Source organism: Lates calcarifer, linkage group LG14 (assembly GCF_001640805.2).
Source record: "Lates calcarifer isolate ASB-BC8 linkage group LG14, TLL_Latcal_v3, whole genome shotgun sequence".
Lineage (NCBI taxonomy): Eukaryota > Metazoa > Chordata > Actinopteri > Centropomidae > Lates > Lates calcarifer.
The window spans coordinates 8,375,672-8,395,635 of record NC_066846.1 but is presented as its reverse complement, the minus strand read 5'-3'; the positions used below and the strand labels follow the sequence as shown (position 1 = coordinate 8,395,635).

The window sequence follows — 19,964 nt, the reverse complement described above, 5'->3', positions numbered from 1 at the left end:
GATACATTTCAGGTAGAATTTAGTTTTCAATAAGGAAAATGCTGTAAGAAACCTGAATTTGTTGCAACAAATTTAAAATAAAAGCTTTTATGCTAATTATTTTCTGTGATAATATTTTTCAGAGCTCATCATCTGTGACAGCTCTTGGCTCTCTTGACTGTAACCTCCCTGTGGCAGCTTCTCACAGACTCAATCAACTCCTCTTCCCCTCCCCCCTCAACACACACACACACACACCACACAGAGACCCCCTTCCAAAAACCCATCAAAGAGTAATACAATGGCTCCATCTGTAGGATAAAGTAGAGAGTCGCAACAGGAAGTTACCCCAAAATCTGAGGTTTCAAACAGGAAGTTGGGTTTCCGAACTTTGACGGGCCAGAACCGGCACACGCTTCGACCAAAACTCACAATTTTCGGAGGACTCTTCCAAAAATTGTCAAGGAGGGGCTGACAACATTTGAAGTGAATCTGGTCACCCGTCTAGAAACTGGACATCACACTATAAAATATGTCATTTCCTGCTATAAATAGGTGGGCTACAACAATTGTATGAATATTGACATATGGATGTGTGCAGATAGGTACCATTAACAATCCTGTAAAGTTTGATGCAGTTTGGACAAAGTATGGCCGAAATATAGCAAAATAAAGCAACTTCCTGTTTCGTGGCGAGTAATCGAACTTTGAGGGGCCATAACTTCCACGCCCTTCAACAAAAGTCAAAATTTGCAATTTAACATCGTCTATGTCTTAAGAACAAATATCAAGTTTTGAAGTCAATCGGATAATGCGTCTAGGACTAGTTCGCGTTCAAGCGACCCCTGGAAATGGCCAAAAACACACAATTTTTTCACCTTCCGGTCAAAATAAAAATACTTTCTGTTGGGTTTAGAATATGGCTCCAAGAGACTTTTTGGTGCGTCATGGGATGTTACATATGTGTGCAGATTTTCAGATTTTTAGGCGCAACGGGCTTGAGGGGCTGTTCCGTTTAAAAATGTAGGTGGCGCTACCGAGGGCATTTTACCACGCCCATGCTCAAGACCCCTAAATTATTAAATTTTTCGCCGTGCCTGACGCGTCTGCAAATTTTGGAGTTTTGACGCATGTTAAGGCCTCAAAAAGCGATCAAAGAGGCGGAAAAAGAAGAAAAAAAATAATAATAATAATAATTAAAGCTGCGAGCAGCGTTGAACGGGCCCTCGCACCCGGCGCCGTCGGGGGAGCGGCGACCGCGGGACCCCGGCAACCGCGGGGTCAACGCAGGTCGCAGGGCACACGCTGGCGTAACAGTTCACACTTCCGAGATGTAAAAATTTAAATAAAAGCTTTTATGCTAATTATTTTCTGTGATAATATTTTTCAGAGCTCATCATCTGTGACAGCTCTTGGCTCTCCTGACTGTAACCTCTCTGTGGCAGCTTCTCACAGACTCAATCAACTCCTCTTCCCCTCCCCCTCAAACACAAACACAAACACAAACACAACACACACACACAGATACCCCTCCCAAAAGGAGATAAAACTCAGTTTTAACTTGAGTTTACAAGCTTTGAGCTTTGAGCAAAAGCATTTTTTTGCAAGTTCTGTTATTGGGTGCATATATAAATCATTTATGCTTAAACAAGGGTTATAATGAAGTTATTTGAACAGTGAATATCTCATCTGCCTAAAGTCAGGGCGAAGCCACTAACCAGCTGTAGGGATGGGTATCATTAGGATTTTATCTTTATCCATACAGACCCCTATCAGTCCAGCTCAGACTGTTACTGGTTTAAGAGAGTGAAGTTTATAGCAATTTGCAAAATTTGGAGATTAGTGACAAACTAACCAGTTAGACTACATACAGACAAGCTTTCATTTTAGCTGTTAGTAACAGTTTGCCATGAGCTTAACCAGCGTGCTGTGCTTCGTGTTAAACATGTCATGAGACTGTGGACAACGTTTGAGCCAGCTTTGACATCTGCAGATATGAGTTTCTGAAGAGGGGCCTGCTGAGGTTAGATGTGCTGAATAATATCCATTTTCATATCAGAAAAAACACTGCATTAAACATTGTCTTAGCTCACTGAGCTGAGGTCAACAGGTAATATAACCAACCTGTGAGGTGGCTCACCCCGTAAGATAAACACATAAATGATCCCTGATAGAACCGATAATTAAAGGCACATCAGTGACAGGGAATGCTATTAAAACTAAACTATAAACTGGTGACATTAACTGCAAAAGAAGATTTTTATTGATACATTTCAGGTAGAATTTAGTTTTCAATAAGGAAAATGCTGTAAGAAACCTGAATTTGTTGCAACAAATTTAAAATAAAAGCTTTTATGCTAATTATTTTCTGTGATAATATTTTTCAGAGCTCATCATCTGTGACAGCTCTTGGCTCTCTTGACTGTAACCTCCCTGTGGCAGCTTCTCACAGACTCAATCAACTCCTCTTCCCTCCCCCCTCAACCACACACACACACACACACACACACACACACACACACACACACACAGAGACCCCCTTCCAAAAACCCATCAAAGAGTAATACAATGGCTCCATCTGTAGGATAAAGTAGAGAGTCGCAACAGGAAGTTACCCAAAATCTGAGGTTTCAAACAGGAAGTTGGGTTTCCGAACTTTGACGGGCCAGAACCGGCACACGCTTCGACCCAAACTCACAATTTTCGGAGGACTTCTTCCAAAAATTGTCAAGGAGGGGCTGACAACATTTGAAGTGAATCTGGTCACCCGTCTAGAAACTGGACATCACACTATAAAATATGTCATTTCCTGCTATAAATAGGTGGTGCTACAACAATTGTATGAATATTGACATATGGATGTGTGCAGATAGGTACCATTAACAATCCTGTAAAGTTTGATGCAGTTTGGACAAAGTATGGCCGAAATATAGCAAAATAAAGCAACTTCCTGTTTTGTGGCGAGTGAATCGAACTTTGAGGGGCCATAACTTCCACGCCCTTCAATGAAAAGTCAAAACTTTTGCAATTTAACTTCGTCTATGTCTTAAGAACAAATTATCAATTTTGAAGTCAATCGGATAATGCGTCTAGGACTAGTTCGCGTTCAAGCGACCCCTGGAAATGGCCAAAAACACACAATTTTTTCACCTTCCGGTCAAAATAAAAATACTTTCTGTTGGGTTTAGAATATGGCTCCAAGAGACTTTTTGGTGCGTCATGGGATGTTACATATGTGTGCAGATTTTCAGATTTTTAGGCGCAACGGGCTTGAGGGGCTGTTCCGTTAAAAATGTAGGTGGCGCTACCGAGGCATTTTGCCACACCCATGCTCAAGACCCCTAAATTATTAAATTTTTCGCCGTGCCTGACGCGTCTGCAAATTTTCAGGAGTTTTGACGCATGTTAAGGCCTTCAAAAAGCCGATCAAAGAGGCGGAAAAGAAGAAAAAAAATAATAATAATAATAATAATAATAATTAAAACGCAGTAGCTGCGAGCAGCGTTGAACGGGCCCTCGCACCCCGGCGCCGTCGGGGGAGCGGCGACCGCGGACCCCGGCAACCGCGGGGTCAACGCAGGTCGCAGGGCACACGCTGGCGTAACAGTTCACACTTCCGAGATGTAAAAATTTAAAATAAAGCTTTTATGCTAATTATTTTCTGTGATAATATTTTTCAGAGCTCATCATCTGTGACAGCTCTTGGCTCTCCTGACTGTAACCTCTCTGTGGCAGCTTCTCACAGACTCAATCAACTCCTCTTCCCCTCCCCCTCAAACACAAACACAAACACACACACACACACACACACAGATACCCCTCCCAAAAGGAGATAAAACTCAGTTTTAACTTGAGTTTACAAGCTTTGAGCTTTGAGCAAAAGCATTTTTTTGCAAGTTCTGTTATTGGGTGCATATATAAATCATTTATGCTTAAACAAGGGTTATAATGAAGTTATTTGAACAGTGAATATCTCATCTGCCTAAAGTCAGGGCGAAGCCACTAACCAGCTGTAGGGATGGGTATCATTAGGATTTTATCTTTATCCATACAGACCCCTATCAGTCCAGCTCAGACTGTTACTGGTTTAAGAGAGTGAAGTTTATAGCAATTTGCAAAATTTGGAGATTAGTGACAAACTAACCAGTTACTACATACAGACAAGCTTTCATTTTAGCTGTTAGTAACAGTTTGCCATGAGCTTAACCAGCGTGCTGTGCTTCGTGTTAAACATGTCATGAGACTGTGGACAACGCTGAAAATATTACTTTACTAACTACTGGCGAACAGGCGCTTTGACAAAGAAAAGGTAAAGGCCAGCAGCTTTTACTTTTCAATGCACTTGTCGTCAACTTGAGTGGCTTATATTCAGCTGGTTCACCTCGACGCCGGTGGACCTAGCTGCACTTTTCCTGTCGCTGTACACTGTGTAACATGAAAATATCAGCCGACCCTTGTGAAATTTCCTAACTGATCAAAACCAAACTGTAAAGACTTTGGTCAAGGGGAGACGGTAAGATTACATGAATTCAAATAACCTACAATTCCTTCAAATTAATTTGAAGCCAGTTTAATTTTTTGAGCCAGCTTTGACATCTGCAGATATGAGTTTCTGAAGAGGGGCCTGCTGAGGTTAGATGTGCTGAATAATATCCATTTTCATATCAGAAAAAACACTGCATTAAACATTGTCTTAGCTCACTGAGCTGAGGTCAACAGGTAATATAACCAACCTGTGAGGTGGCTCACCCCCGTAAGATAAACACATAAATGATCCCTGATAGAACCGATAATTAAAGGCACATCAGTGACAGGGAATGCTATTAAAACTAAACTATAAACTGGTGACATTAACTGCAAAAGAAGATTTTTATTGATACATTTCAGGTAGAATTTAGTTTTCAATAGGAAAATGCTGTAAGAAACCTGAATTTGTTGCAACAAATTTAAAATAACTTAACTGAATTTTTATACCGCAGTGTGAAAGCAGCTCTTGGCTTCTCCTGACTGTAACCTCTCTGTGGCAGCTTCTCACAGACTCAATCAACTCCTCTTCCCCTCCCCCCCTCAAACACAAACACAAACACCACACACACACACACACCACAGAGACCCCCCTCCAAAAACCCATCAAAGAGTAATACAATGGCTCCCATCTATAGGATAAAGTAGAGAGTCGCAAAACAGGAAGTTACCCCCAAAATCTGAGGTTTCAAACAGGAAGTTGGGGTTTCCGAACTTTGACGGGCCAGAACAGGCACACGCTTCGACCAAAACTCACAATTTTCGGAGGACATCTTCCAAAAATTGTCAAGGAGGGGCTGACAACATTTGAAGTGAATCTGGTCACCCGTCTAGAAACTGGACATCACACTATAAAATATGTCATTTCCTGCTATAAATAGGTGGCGCTACAACAATTGTATGAATATTGACATATGGATGTGTGCAGATAGGTACCATTAACAATCCTGTAAAGTTTGATGCAGTTTGGACAAAGTATGGCCGAAATATAGCAAATATAAAGCAACTTCCTGTTTTGTGGCGAGTGATCGAACTTTGAGGGGCCATAACTTCCACGCCCTTCAATGAAAAGTCCGAAACTTTTGCAATTTAACTTCGTCTATGTCTTAAGAACAAATTATCAAATTTTGAAGTCAATCGGATAATGCGTCTAGGACTAGTTCGCGTTCAAGCGACCCCTGGAAATGGCCAAAAACACACAATTTTTTCACCTTCCGGTCAAAATAAAAATACTTTCTGTTGGGTTTAGAATATGGCTCCAAGAGACTTTTTGGTGCGTCATGGGATGTTACATATGTGTGCAGATTTTCAGATTTTTTAGGCGCAACGGGCTTGAGGGGCTGTTCCGTTAAAAATGTAGGTGGCGCTACCGAGGCCATTTTGCCACACCCATGCTCAAGACCCCTAAATTCTTAAATTTTTCGCCGTGCCTGACGCGTCTGCAAATTTTCAGGAGTTTTGACGCATTTTAAGGCCCTCAAAAAGGCGATCAAAGAGGCGGAAAAAGAAGAAAAAAATAATAATAATAATAATAATAATAAACCGAACGAAAACAAGAGGGTCTTGCAACTCGTTGCATGGCCCCGTTGGGCCCACGCAACTCGTTGCTCGGGCCCTAATAATAATAAACCGAACGAAAACAAGAGGGTCCTTGCAACTCGTTGCATGGCCCGTTGGGCCCACGCAACTCGTTGCTCGGGCCCTAATTAAAGCTGCGAGCAGCGTTGAACGGGCCCTCGCACCCGGCGTCCGTCGGGGGAGCGGCGACCGCGGGACCCCGGCAACCGCGGGGTCAACGCAGGTCGCAGGGCACACGCTGGCGTAACAGTTCACACTTCCCAGATGTAAAAATTTTAAATAAAAGCTTTTATGCTAATTATTTTCTGTGATAATATTATTCAGAGCTCATCATCTGTGACAGATCATGGCTCTATTGACTGTAACCTCCCTGTGGCAGCTTCTCACAGACACAATCAACTCCTCTTCCCCTCCCCCCTCAGACACACACAGACACACACACACACAGACCCCCTTCCAAAAACCCATCAAAGAGTAATACAATGGCTCCATCTGTAGGATAAAGTAGAGAGTCGCAACAGGAAGTTACCCCAAAATCTGAGGTTTCAAACAGGAAGTTGGGTTTCCGAACTTTGACGGGCCAGAACCGGCACACGCTTCGACCCAAACTCACAATTTTCGGAGCCAGTCTTCCAAAAATCCTTAAGTCTGTCCTGACAACATTTGAAGTGAATCTGGTCACCCGTCTAGAAACTGGACATCACACTATAAAATATGTCATTTCCTGCTATAAATAGGTGGTGCTACAACAATTGTATGAATATTGACATATGGATGTGTGCAGATAGGTACCATTAACAATCCTGTAAAGTTTGATGCAGTTTGGACAAAGTATGGCCGAAATATAGCAAATTTAAAGCAACTTCCTGTTTTTGTGGCGAGTGATCGAACTTTGAGGGCCATAAACTTCCACGCCCTTCAATGAAAAGTCCGAAACTTTTGCAATTTAACTTCGTCTATGTCTTAAGAACAAATTATCAAATTTTGAAGTCAATCGGATAATGCGTCTAGGACTAGTTCGCGTTCAAGCGACCCCTGGAAATGGCCAAAAACACACAATTTTTTCACCTTCCGGTCAAAATAAAAATACTTTCTGTTGGGTTTAGAATATGGCTCCAAGAGACTTTTTGGTGCGTCATGGGATGTTACATATGTGTGCAGATTTTCAGATTTTTAGGCGCAACGGGCTTGAGGGGCTGTTCCGTTAAAAATGTAGGTGGCGCTACCGAGGCCATTTTGCCACACCCATGCTCAAGACCCCTAAATTCTTAAATTTTTCGCCGTGCCTGACGCGTCTGCAAATTTTCAGGAGTTTTGACGCATTTTAAGGCCCTCAAAAAGGCGATCAAAGAGGCGGAAAAAGAAGAAAAAAAATAATAATAATAATAATTAAAGCTGCGAGCAGCGTTGAACGGGCCCTCGCACCCGGCGTCCGTCGGGGGAGCGGCGACCGCGGGACCCCGGCAACCGCGGGGTCAACGCAGGTCGCAGGGCACACGCTGGCGTAACAGTTCACACTTCCCAGATGTAAAAATTTTAAATAAAAGCTTTTATGCTAATTATTTTCTGTGATAATATTATTCAGAGCTCATCATCTGTGACAGCTCATGGCTCTATTGACTGTAACCTCCCTGTGGCAGCTTCTCACAGACACAATCAACTCCTCTTCCCCTCCCCCCTCAGACACACACAGACACACACACACAGAGACCCCCTTCCAAAAACCCATCAAAGAGTAATACAATGGCTCCATCTGTAGGATAAAGTAGAGAGTCGCAACAGGAAGTTACCCCAAAATCTGAGGTTTCAAACAGGAAGTTGGGTTTCCGAACTTTGACGGGCCAGAACCGGCACACGCTTCGACCCAAACTCACAATTTTCGGAGCCAGTCTTCCAAAAATCCTTAAGTCTGTCCTGACAACATTTGAAGTGAATCTGGTCACCCGTCTAGAAACTGGACATCACACTATAAAATATGTCATTTCCTGCTATAAATAGGTGGTGCTACAACAATTGTATGAATATTGACATATGGATGTGTGCAGATAGGTACCATTAACAATCCTGTAAAGTTTGATGCAGTTTGGACAAAGTATGGCCGAAATATAGCAAATTTAAAGCAACTTCCTGTTTTGTGGCGAGTGATCGAACTTTGAGGGGCCATAACTTCCACGCCCTTCAATGAAAAGTCCGAAACTTTTGCAATTTAACTTCGTCTATGTCTTAAGAACAAATTATCAAATTTTGAAGTCAATCGGATAATGCGTCTAGGACTAGTTCGCGTTTAAGCGACCCCTGGAAATGGCCAAAAACACACAATTTTTTCACCTTCCGGTCAAAATAAAAATACTTTCTGTTGGGTTTAGAATATGGCTCCAAGAGACTTTTTGGTGCGTCATGGGATGTTACATATGTGTGCAGATTTTCAGATTTTTAGGCGCAACAGGCTTGAGGGGCTGTTCCGTTTAAAAATGTAGGTGGCGCTACCGAGGGCATTTTACCACGCCCATGCTCAAGACCCCTAAATTATTAAATTTTTCGCCGTGCCTGACGCGTCTGCAAATTTTGGTAAGTTTTCACGCATGTTAAGGCCCTCAAAAAGCCGATCTAAGAGGCGGAAAAAGAAGAAAAAAAATAATAATAATAATAATAATAATAATAATAATAATAATAAACAGACCGAAAACAAGAGGGTCCTTGCAACTCGTTGCATGGCCCCGTTGGGCCCACGCAACTCGTTGCTCGGGCCCTAATAATAATAAACCGAACGAAAACAAGAGGGTCCTTGCAACTCGTTGCATGGCCCCGTTGGGCCCACGCAACTCGTTGCTCGGGCCCTAATAATAATAAACCGAACGAAAACAAGAGGGTCCTTGCAACTCGTTGCATGGCCCCGTTGGGCCCACGCAACTCGTTGCTCGGGCCCTAATAATAATAAACCGAACGAAAACAAGAGGGTCCTTGCAACTCGTTGCATGGCCCCGTTGGGCCCACGCAACTCGTTGCTCGGGCCCTAATTAATATTAGTCTGATTTTATGCTGGCACTTAGTGTTACATATAACATAGAAAAAACATTATTTATATGTACATACACGATAAAAAGAAAGTCATAAGCCAAAGCCTTAACTCAAACCACATAAAACATCTACATCTAAAATCAAGTAATCTATCTCATGCTGCAATAACATTTTCATGCTATGAGGCTTGTCAAAGGCAGGATTAGCTTGACATAACAAGTAGCATTTACTGTCAACATGGTTAAGCATTAACAAAAAAATCGAAAGGCAGAGCAGCAAACAAACAAGTTCTTGGATAGTTTTCAAAGCACCAAACAAAAAACATGTTAGACGGTAACAAAGGCAGTAAATTATGATTAACATCTTTCCAGGTAGCAAGCTTTCCACAAACATTAGCCACAGAGCATGCTAGTATAATGTTAGCGTGGGGATACAGCTTGTTTTCCTCTGTCAGCTGAGGAGTCAGTGACACAGACCAGACTAGACTTGATCTGTTACAGATCATCAGAAGATATAAAGCATGCAGGAGTCAAGCTGCATGTTTCTGGGGTATGATCATATGCTCCGGGAGAGTTTGGCCTATCACAGCTTATCTTTGCGTACATACCTGAACTTCCTAGAATATTTGTTTGGATGTTAATGTGCGTTGTGGGATTACAGCTGTGCCCTACATAGTTTTTAAGTGCTTCAACACCAACGTGGAGGGAAATATCAGCGGCCCTCTGCTGACGGGGGCAGCAGCAGCTACGTCCTAAAAATAGCATTACTTTAAACTTGTTCTTTTTCCTCTGAGGGAACAGTATGTGTGTGTGTGTCTCTCCTTGACCCTCTCAGCCTTCAGATCTCGGCTTTGAAGTGGGAAACCTGACTGATGAAGAAAAATATCGACCCCAATTGCAGCATGTGACACTGGCCAGCCCTGACTCGGGGTGGCTAAATGAATATAGAGTGCTGTGTCTTTTCTCAAACTGCTCTGAAACAAAGTCAAATTCACATGCATGTGAGTCATGGTCAGCGTCTGCACGTCCCACAGATTGGCCATCTATTATGAATGATACAGCATGAAAAAGCGTATTGATCCCAGCCATTCAGCACACACTCAAATGCATCGGCTGGTGCCGTGTCTTACCTAAAGTGAAGTGGTTTTTGAAAGAGCTACTGGCTACGAGGTTGGGGAAGAGAGGAGAGCGAGATAAGACAAAGACAGAAGAGGAAGAGGGTTAAATAGAGGGAGGAGAGGAGAAAGTGTCACTGACGTCATATTGAAACTATCATCCCTCTGTCATCTGTGGTCAGCTAAGCAGTCTGTTGAATTTTGCTCTTCGTGAAAAGCAGCCCAGAACGCCAAGATGACGACATGGACCCACACAATATGGTGAAAAACATTGTCAAGCTGAAAAATTATGACCGCAGCCGAAGTGCTTCTCTCTCTCTCTGTCCTTCCCAAAGTGACACTGTGTGAGCCAACAGCCACGAGTGGACGACATCATCAGCGAGAATCGATGGAAATATTCAACACGCTGACACTACACGCTGCCAAATTTTCTAGGGTGTAGTGTCTATTTTTCCAAGACAATCCATGTGGCCTCGTCGCCTTCCTTAACTCACATCAGGGAGCACTAGGAAGAGGAACTGGGTTCAGAAATATAACAAACCTTGTGGCAGTTAGTGGTTAAGTTTAGTACATTCATCATTAATATTCATCAGACGCAGGCTACTACAGTTGATGCCTTATCTAATTAGTAGCAAACAGGCAAATCTCTTGCCAGGAATAGATGAAAGCTGCTTAAAGGGCAAGGCTGGCGTAACATTTCTGCTATTATCAACAAATCTCATGAAGAGATCAAAACCAGCAACATGTTGGTCTCAATACGTTTCAACTTCACTACCCTGTCTGTGACACTCCTACTGGTTACGAATATATACATTCAAAAAAGGCTTAATCATGTTCTGAAACAGCACTACAGTTTTTGGCAAACGTTACTCTGACAAGAAGAAATTGCAGATTTGTTGGGAACTATTTTCAGCGGTGGATGAATACACATTTGGTGATCTCATGAGTGTTAACAGCAACAGAACACATACAGTGTTGTAATACTCTACTATATAAATAAAATTTGACTTGACCTATCAGGATTGAGTCAAAATAAACTACAGTGTTGACTGTAATGAAGGAACATGTCACCCAGTGCAACAGCGAAACTTATCGATGTGTTTTTAATAGTTTTTGGGCGACGATCAAGCTCTGCAGCACAGAGGAATAAGATGTATCAGGCTTTGACTACAATCAGGATTAACACATTGTTGGTTTTGGTCTTTTCATGGAATTCGTTGACAAAACCAAAATACTGGTACAGCAACACATCACTGCAAAACTCATATTAAATCCAATACTGTCACTGATTTCTGATATTTCCCACAGCAACCTAAGACAGCCAGAGATGTTATGAAATAGCTATGACAGTATAATCATCTCACAGGCTATATTACCATCATATCAACCCTGAACACACCTGAGGCTGCAGCCTTCTCTATATTTAGCACATACATTGATACATACTTTACAGTCATTTGAAACAACCTCACACGCACCACCCAAGGCTCAACCAGGGAGAGGTATAAGACTTTTCTGGACAAATATCCATCAGTGTGCATATATATCATACTACTCATTACATGCTATGTATTGATTTGTGTGGTTTATCTGTGATCAAAGCATTTATGCGCATGTTATATTTATAAGAAAACAAAGCTTCCAGTGGGGGACACACCTGATGGTCGTGGGAGGGCGGGGAAGGAGGGGGCGTGGCTCTGAGCTCCCAGCGCTGACGACAGGGAGCCTGGCCGCTGTCTCTCTATCCCGCACAGGGTGGGATCTGTGTTGGAAAGAGGCGACAGATGCAGTGAGGGAATCGATCAGATTTTAGTCCAGAAATATCCATTCCTCCGATAAAGATCAACCTCCGACCTTTCAGAGGGGGGTCTCTGAAGCTCTGGGAGCGCGACGGCCGAGCGGTGAACACGTCCGTCCGCATGTCGGCAGGCGAGATCGCAGGCGCTCGATCCCATGACGGCAGCTGGGACTGAGACTAGAGGACAAGAGACGGGAAGAAAGAGAAAGAAGCAGGTGGTAGGTGGAGAGAGAGACACAAAGGCTGAAGAAGTGAAGTCTCTTTCATGCTTTCTCAATAATTCATAAGCAGCAGCTTTGATGTCGAGGCTACCTGGCCTTCTTACTGTCCGACCCATCAGTCTCTGTCTCTCTGCTGCAGCGTGGAAAGTGGATTCAGGTCGTTTCTTCACCTTCTAGTCTCATTTTCTTTTTTGGCAACTCTGTGAACTACTTGTCTCCCTTCACTTCCTCTTTTTCTACCACACCCACCCACTTTCTCTCTTGAATCCTCACCGTCACACTTTCACTCCCCTCACTTTTATCTCGAAGCACTCTCTCAAACCATTATGTGCACAATTAGGGTGCATTAAGCCTCTTTACCAGTGGCCTTGTGGCTCTGGCGTTGTGGGGCAGGTTATGGGTGGGGGCCTGGCTCGCTAAGGGACCGTGGGAAGGGGGCACGGCCTGGACCCCAGGACTCCAAGGACCCTCCACATCCCTGCGGTTCTTACTTTTGGAAAAATGCCTGCAAAAGACGGAGCATGAAGTATAAAAAGCACAATTAATACTCTAATTATCAAACATCACGACTAAGAATATTTCCAGGGCTTGAAGCGAAACCCAAAACAGGAACTATTTTTTCATTCATACACTAAAAGCAGTTATTATCCTTGAGCTAAAATTCCTGAGGCGGAGTCTCCATTTCAAACTGTAGATGTCTAATTTTGGAACAAACAGTTGTTGTTTGGGTCTAATTCTGCCCTGTTACACCCTTTCACTTCTAGAACTGAAAAAATATCACATGTTGTCCATTCATTGATTAGCCCATGGAAAGAAAATGAATCTGTAAGATTTTTTCCAAAGCCATGCTAGTGGTTCTGTGAAACTGTACTGTGGCATGGCGGTGCAATGAGCTAAATGCTAAAATCAGCATGCTAACATGCTCACATCAACAAACTTCCAAACAGTAAAGCCCTCTGAGATGCTGGTGTAATGCTACATCGGAATAATGGGAGGAACAGGAAAAACAACACTTATCCCAACTTTGGGGTAAGTGGTTAGCCTTAATGCTAAAATTAAAGCTAACCACTATAGTGTAGTCCCACCAGATAAATAGACCAAATTAGCTTCTTTTTTGTGAAATGTATTTGTAGCAGCTTGTTCCCAAATGAAACCAGACACAAGCAAACAGTGTGGAGCTCCTATAAAATTAGCTGGATTGTTTAAGTGTTTACATTGGATTTTATTTTGATGTAGTGCTTGTTGACGTGTCTGTGGTTCTTTTCACCGAGTGGGAGATATTTTCAGGGACAGAAATTCCAGATATCTCTGACTCGGTCTAGTTACAGGTCGGAGGCTGACATGAATTCATCCGACACCTGTCAACACATTTCTCTAAATCACTAGAGGAAATGTCAGGGGGAGCAGCAAGTCATAAAGATTTATTCTCTGGGGACCATGAAGGTAGCAAATTTTATGGCAGTTCAGAAGTGGAGATATTCAGTATGGATTAAAGTTTCTATCCCTTTATTATGATTTCTCAACTTATTATTCAATTCAGTTATTCCCTATTCACCTCTACGCCTGCGCTCCTGACTGGTTACATCATGTTTTACCGCAGATGAATCAAAAATCCTCACCATTTTTTCTTTTCATATTTGTCCTGGAGGAACTCTTTGAACTTCTGAGAGTCCTTCATGTCAGAGCAGCCGTCCGTCTTTGGGTCAAACACACACAGCCAAGTCCTCCTCCCGACCTGAACACACAGGGAAAACACTTTGTTTACAAAAAAAAATCATGCAGCTTTGGCAAGTCGTTCAGCATCAGAGGGGGTTGGGGGGTTGTGTCTAATTGCTGGAGCATAAAATCAAACCACAATCACTGCTCTTGTTTGGAATTTAGTCTCTCGCAAACACACAAACAGACTTCCTCATCAGTGATTCATCTCCAGGCGCAAGAGTCAAGAGTGCGGCAAATATTACTGCCTACGAAATCATGACTGACCGGATCACTCTACAGAGGATGATGAGGAGGAAAATCTGGACGATACACACCTCTGCCTCTCCTCACATTATACTTGACTCACACACACACACACACACACATATCCTGGCCAAGAGCGAGCTGATAAAAACAGACGGCACTCAATTCGATAGCCTGAAACGCTTCACCCTTCATCTGTGTGATATAAGCCCAGTGCTGCCTACACCCATGGATCCCAGAGTGGGTGCTATGGTTGGGGACTTATTTTCATTTTTTATTGCATGTTTAATAATATTTTACTACATGAAAACATTTACATTTACTACATGTTTGTTTTTAAGTTTTCAAACAGTGGAAATACACTACACATATCTAAAGTTGCCTGTTAAATATACTGCACGGTCACATGACAACTCCAGGTTATCATAGTAACGCAAGCACTAGCTAGCTTGATACTGGATTTTTTAGCCTGATACCAATATCTTACCATTTAAAAGATGCAATAGCAACATATTTACAGGACTCCTCAAACAATTAATTAATAAGAAAAATATTTAGATCATAGATTATTGTTTTTTCTTGAGAAAATGACAAATATTTCTTGATTTTAGCCTCTTAGTTGTGAGGGTTTGATTGTTTTTCTTTGTCTTATGTGATAGCAAACTGAATGTTTTTGAATTTAAGACCATTTGTCGGACAAAAAAAGAAAACAATAAGCAGATTAGTGATTTGACAAGATGACAAGATTAGACTTTTGCTTTTTTTGCTAAAAATTTATGGCTAAACTATGTACTGAGCAGGACATTTGCCATTGAAGGGGCGCCCTGGTTTAAGGAAAAAGTTTGGGAACTACTGGCCTACACACACACACACACACACACACACACACACACAGAGTAAGAGAGAGAGAGGAAATAGATCGTGGTTTGGGTGGGACAAACAGAGCTGGTCCTTTTGTTTCTTGGCACTGCCCCGGCAGTAGCATTCTTCTCAAAAAAAACCCTTGACCTCAAAGACAGGTTTAGCTGGTAGCCACGAGGGACGTTTCATATTCCATATCAGGACCAGAGAGTTTTTGTTTTTAAAGCTGAACTCGAACCAAAGAAAAACAAACAGTGACCTTGGATTCTTTTTGGGGTTTTTTTGTCTTTGCACCTGAAGCCCCAGGTGGGATGTCACTCACCTCGTTGCCATGGTTCTGCAGGAATTCCACTTCCTGTTGGGAGAAGGTTGTCATGGAGATAGACTTGACTCTATGGGGAGGGTTGAGGCCTCTCCTGGGACACAGAGGAGAGATGGAGGAAGGTATTTAGATTTTAAATAATAATAATAATAATAAGGCAGGAAAAGAAGATATGTGGTCATTCCTGGTCTCTGAGACAAGACGTGAGGATGGAGCAGGTGGCAGAGGAAGTACTCGACACGTGACTGTGAGTTTAAGGGCAGATTTGTTGTGAAAAAGGTGCCACACACACACACAAACGCACACACACACACCAGCCTCTTGTGACAGAGGAACTTGTGTTGTTCAGTAACCAGAACCTGTTTTTTGTTCTCCATGCCACAGGGACACAAAGTGGGACACTGTGCAAGATTGCGCAATAAAGTGCTGAAACCGTCTTCCTGAGGAGTGCTGGGACTAGGCTGAACATGCAGAACAAAATGTGACAGCACATACACACACACACACACATACAGTATACACGCCCACACTGGAGAGGAGCCTGGAGAGAGAGAGAGAGAGAGGGAGAGGGAGAGAGAGGTAATGTCAAACCTGCACCGTGACGAAATGAAACGTAATTCAGAGCTGGAAAATGACCAACTAGCGGGTCTGTCGTTTATGAAGCTGTTGGAAGACACGCATGAGAGAGAGACAGAGAAACAGAGAGAGAGAGAGAGAGAGAGAGAGAGAGAGAGAGAGAGAGAGAGACACTGCGTAAATAAATTTGTGCACACACAACCTCGGCTGTTGCACCACACGCCAACACTTTCCCTGTTTACGCTGGAAAAAATAAAGAGATAAGACCCTGTAAATCTGAGTCTGGGTGGTGCACACGGTGTAAATGTCAGGCCTGGTACTTTTTACTCCGCTGCTCTATCAGTATCTGTTTGTCTACACACTGATGCTAAATGAGCAGTAAATAAACCCAGGAGGGGCAGGCGCGTTCATTTTTTTTTACTCACAGCATTCCGGAGCACGACGTGCAGACGAAGCTTCCCACCGTGATGTCGGTGTAAGTCACCCCGGGCTGGTTGCACTCGAAGCAGTGTTTGTTTACTCCAGACTGGGCCAGCTCGCGGACCTTGCGGGCGCAGATCTCCTGGTTGTCCCGGTGCTTTCGGTTCGACATGTTTTTTGATATTTTTTTCTCTCTCCGGTGTCCGTGCGGCGGCAGCGGCGGCGGACAGGCTCGGTGTAAAGCCGGTAACACGGCCCGCTGTCCTCCTCCTCCTGGATCCCCCCCTTTTTACTCCGCAACCTCACGCCCGCATTATGGAAACGCTTTTATGCGGCTTCACCCTAATGCATGGCTGCACAGAGGAGAGGCGCGTCAAGTTAGACAGAGGCAGCCGCACACCACACCGGAAACACTAGGGATTCTCTTCAAAATAAAAGCGAATAACAGGTGGCGCTTAAGATAACAGTGATAAATTTATTTCTAAGTTGCCTGTTGCTTTAAAAACTCGATCCTACATAAACTACTGGTTATCCCATCAAAACTGTTAGTAGGTCAAGGTATTTTCCAGTTGCTCCATGTGTACTCTGTGAATCAGTTATTTTCAGGTTACTTTGACCTGAAATGAGAAAAATAAAAGTCCAGGGAATAAATCTAATGTCTGGTGTCAAATTGAAGCTTTCTTTTTGAAACAGTTCATTCCTGACCTTGGAATCCACAGATTACACAACAATCTGACCAGAAAGTCCACGTGTATTTCTGAACATTTTATGTACTTCACTTCCATGTTTAGACTGAGATTGAATATTCATGTGGCAAGAATAGTATCAGAGCAGCCACTAGTGATCCCTGTGATGGGACTGTTTGTTACAGGCTTAATTTTGCTCCTTGTATTTATCTATTTATTCAGAAAACAGGCCCGTTTGTAATCTGAATAGGCTGCTTAATGTAATACCAAGTGCCTCAGGGTCTAAGACCCTCAGGTGTTCTGAAAAAGAGAACAGAACGGACCTGAGAGACATGAAATTTGAGATTTGTTACAGCTACATTCTTCTTAAGAGCAGTTTTGGTAAAGCTACATATTTAAACTACAGCCCCTTATTAATTGGCTAATTTGTTTTGTAATAAGCACCGCTTACTGCAAAGATATCAAACTGGCCCTCTGCATTTTCACCTGATCTGTCTTGAGAACAATCCTGTGGAAAAATCTACGTTGTTTTTTCTATCTACATTTTTATGCTTTTACTAGAAAGCTGATGGTGGAAAATTGACAGGAAATGAGGGGGAAAGACAGGGAATGACATGTTGCAAAGGTCCTTGGCCTGAGGTGAACTGTTTGGTCAGTGCCTTAACCCCTAAACCACCAGACTGTCACCAAAATCTAATTCTAATACTTTCTAATATTACAGTATGCTAACATGGAGCATATTCTTTAATTAATTTATTAATTCAATCTTGAATAATGCAGTAGGTTCATCTAAATTTTACATAAGAATCTACAGTCACTTGTGTGCATGATAAACCAAGTCCATACTGAGCTGCCAAAAGTCACTCTGGGGGGAAAAGGTGCTACTGGTTACACATTTACTTAAAATGCTGAACGTATCTCTCGAGAAACCTCCGATTGTTACAGCGCAGGCCAGGCCTTTATTTTTTAAAAATCCACCGGATGTGACAACTGTAATTCTGTCCGACTTGACACTTGGACAGACGCGTAGGGGATCTCCTGTCAAAGACAAATAAGAACCTGTCGAGCAGCCAAGTTTGACATCGTCCGACAACCGTTTATTTTTCTTTTTCAGAACCGACTGTCTGCCCCGACTGTCTGAGTCTGCTGCGCTCTGTGTGTGCGCCATTTACGCACACGCCCCCGTTTATCTGGCGCTGCGCTGCGCTCCTGACGCTCCGGCGCGCTCTGGAAAGGGGACAGATTATTTTTAAGAGACTCGGCTAAGGACAGCGGGGGACAGGAAAGAAACCGTAACGCTTTTTTGATTAGTATATAAGTAGATTTAGAGTTCCTGAGAAGTTAATAGAGAGTCGTCATTGTGCATTAAATAAAGACAGCTACAGTTTGTCGCTGGAACCAAACCTGTTTTTCTTGGCCGTCAAAATAAAATTCCCACAGGAATGCCGTAATTTGAAAGCTATTTGTCGTAAGAGAGCATATCTAAACTATTTATTTTGATTGAGCAACTTAGCAACACAAGAGACCCAACTACGCCCTTTCCGTGACGTCCGTAAAGATATATCAGAGATTTTCACTCATGGACACAGTCTGATGAGTGCAGAGGTCAGTGAAGGCACCACAGTGATCCTGTGAGCGATAGAGTCTCAGAAGGAACAAAATATCATCTGCAACGGGAAACAAAGTAAAGACAGAAAAATATGAAAACAGTCACGTTGTTTTCAGATAAGGACCTGTCAGCCTGCAGTGACTGTTTCTGATCAGCAGGGGGAGCCACACACACCATCACACTGAGATTAGATAGATAGATAGATAGATAGATAGATAGATAGATAGATAGATAGATAGATAGATAGATAGATAGATAGATAAGAAGTGTTTGAGCATTTCAACAGAGAAAAAAAGACAGAGCAGAGACAGACTGTTGAGCAGCTGTAATTACACTTTTCTGGCTTCAGCGTCTGACTTTTCAACCACAGGCTTCAGAGCGTCTGACTGCACCAGTTTGTGGTGATGATGACATACTACAGTTGCTTATTTAACATTGCCCAACACGCTGAAATGGTTTGTTTGGTCTTTTAGTGACACCTGTGAAGTATGGAAGTCCCTTCCTGCCAGAAAAAAAGTTTTGCATGATAAAAACTGTGAGTCAGAATTACTAGACACTGAGTTTGATGTAGTATCTCATATTTTTTACTTAATAAGCCTTAGTTTTGCTCCAGTATGCCGTATGTTTGGCTTAGTATTTCATAATTTGTGCTTCCCATCTCATATTTATGCCGTAGTAACTCTGCTCTACATTAGTATGTCATATTTCTGGTCTCTCAGTATCTCATTTGAGGTTTTACTAAATATCTCATAATTTAGTCCTACCAAGTCTGTCTTTTGACTTAGTGTCTTGTATTTTGATTTAGTAAATCATAGTTTCAGTTTACAATTTCATGATTGTGACTTTTAAGTCTAAATTTTTTAGATCGTATTCCATAATTGTAACTCTCTATTTTCACTTTTTTTTTAATCTTAGGAAGACTTTATTACTACACAGTATTTCAAATGTTTATCTTACTTTCTCATATTGTGAAACATATTATCTCATACGTTTGATATTTTATACTGCTTATATTCAGTAAGTCATAATTCTCAGTTAGGATTTTAAAATTTCAGCTCACAATCTCACATTTTTAATTGAGTTTTCTTATTATAACTACACATTATTATTCATCTATTTTTTCTTTCTCTTTCTTTTCTTAGCACACATGAGCTTCCATACACAGGTACTCATTTGCTGTGTGTGGCTTGTAGTGCCTTCTCTTTGCACCATCAGCAAAAACAAAACAGACAAGGTTGTCAGACAAGAATACACACCCAGTCTCAGTACATGTGAAGCTCACAGTTCACTGACATT

The 19,964-nt window shown here is 42.3% G+C and overlaps 1 protein-coding gene across 2 annotated transcripts in view; it reads right to left on the bottom strand.

The window, feature by feature from the left end:
- agfg2 (ArfGAP with FG repeats 2) overlaps positions 1 to 16,789 on the bottom strand; it is a 56,246-nt gene extending 39,457 nt beyond the window's left edge. Inside the window, exons 1-7 of one of the 2 annotated variants that reach the window (XM_051075502.1) lie at positions 16,379 to 16,789; positions 15,378 to 15,471; positions 13,852 to 13,967; positions 12,593 to 12,737; positions 12,068 to 12,188; positions 11,871 to 11,975; positions 10,229 to 10,261 (exon numbers count right to left, since the gene is read on the bottom strand). In XM_051075502.1, the coding sequence (XP_050931459.1) occupies positions 10,229 to 10,261; positions 11,871 to 11,975; positions 12,068 to 12,188; positions 12,593 to 12,737; positions 13,852 to 13,967; positions 15,378 to 15,471; positions 16,379 to 16,545 (781 nt within the window). In that variant the 5' untranslated portion in view covers positions 16,546 to 16,789. The remainder of the gene's footprint in view (positions 1 to 10,228; positions 10,262 to 11,870; positions 11,976 to 12,067; positions 12,189 to 12,592; positions 12,738 to 13,851; positions 13,968 to 15,377; positions 15,472 to 16,378) is intronic. The other variant, XM_051075503.1, reaches the window with a different exon arrangement.
- Between the last annotated feature and the right edge of the window lie 3,175 nt (positions 16,790 to 19,964).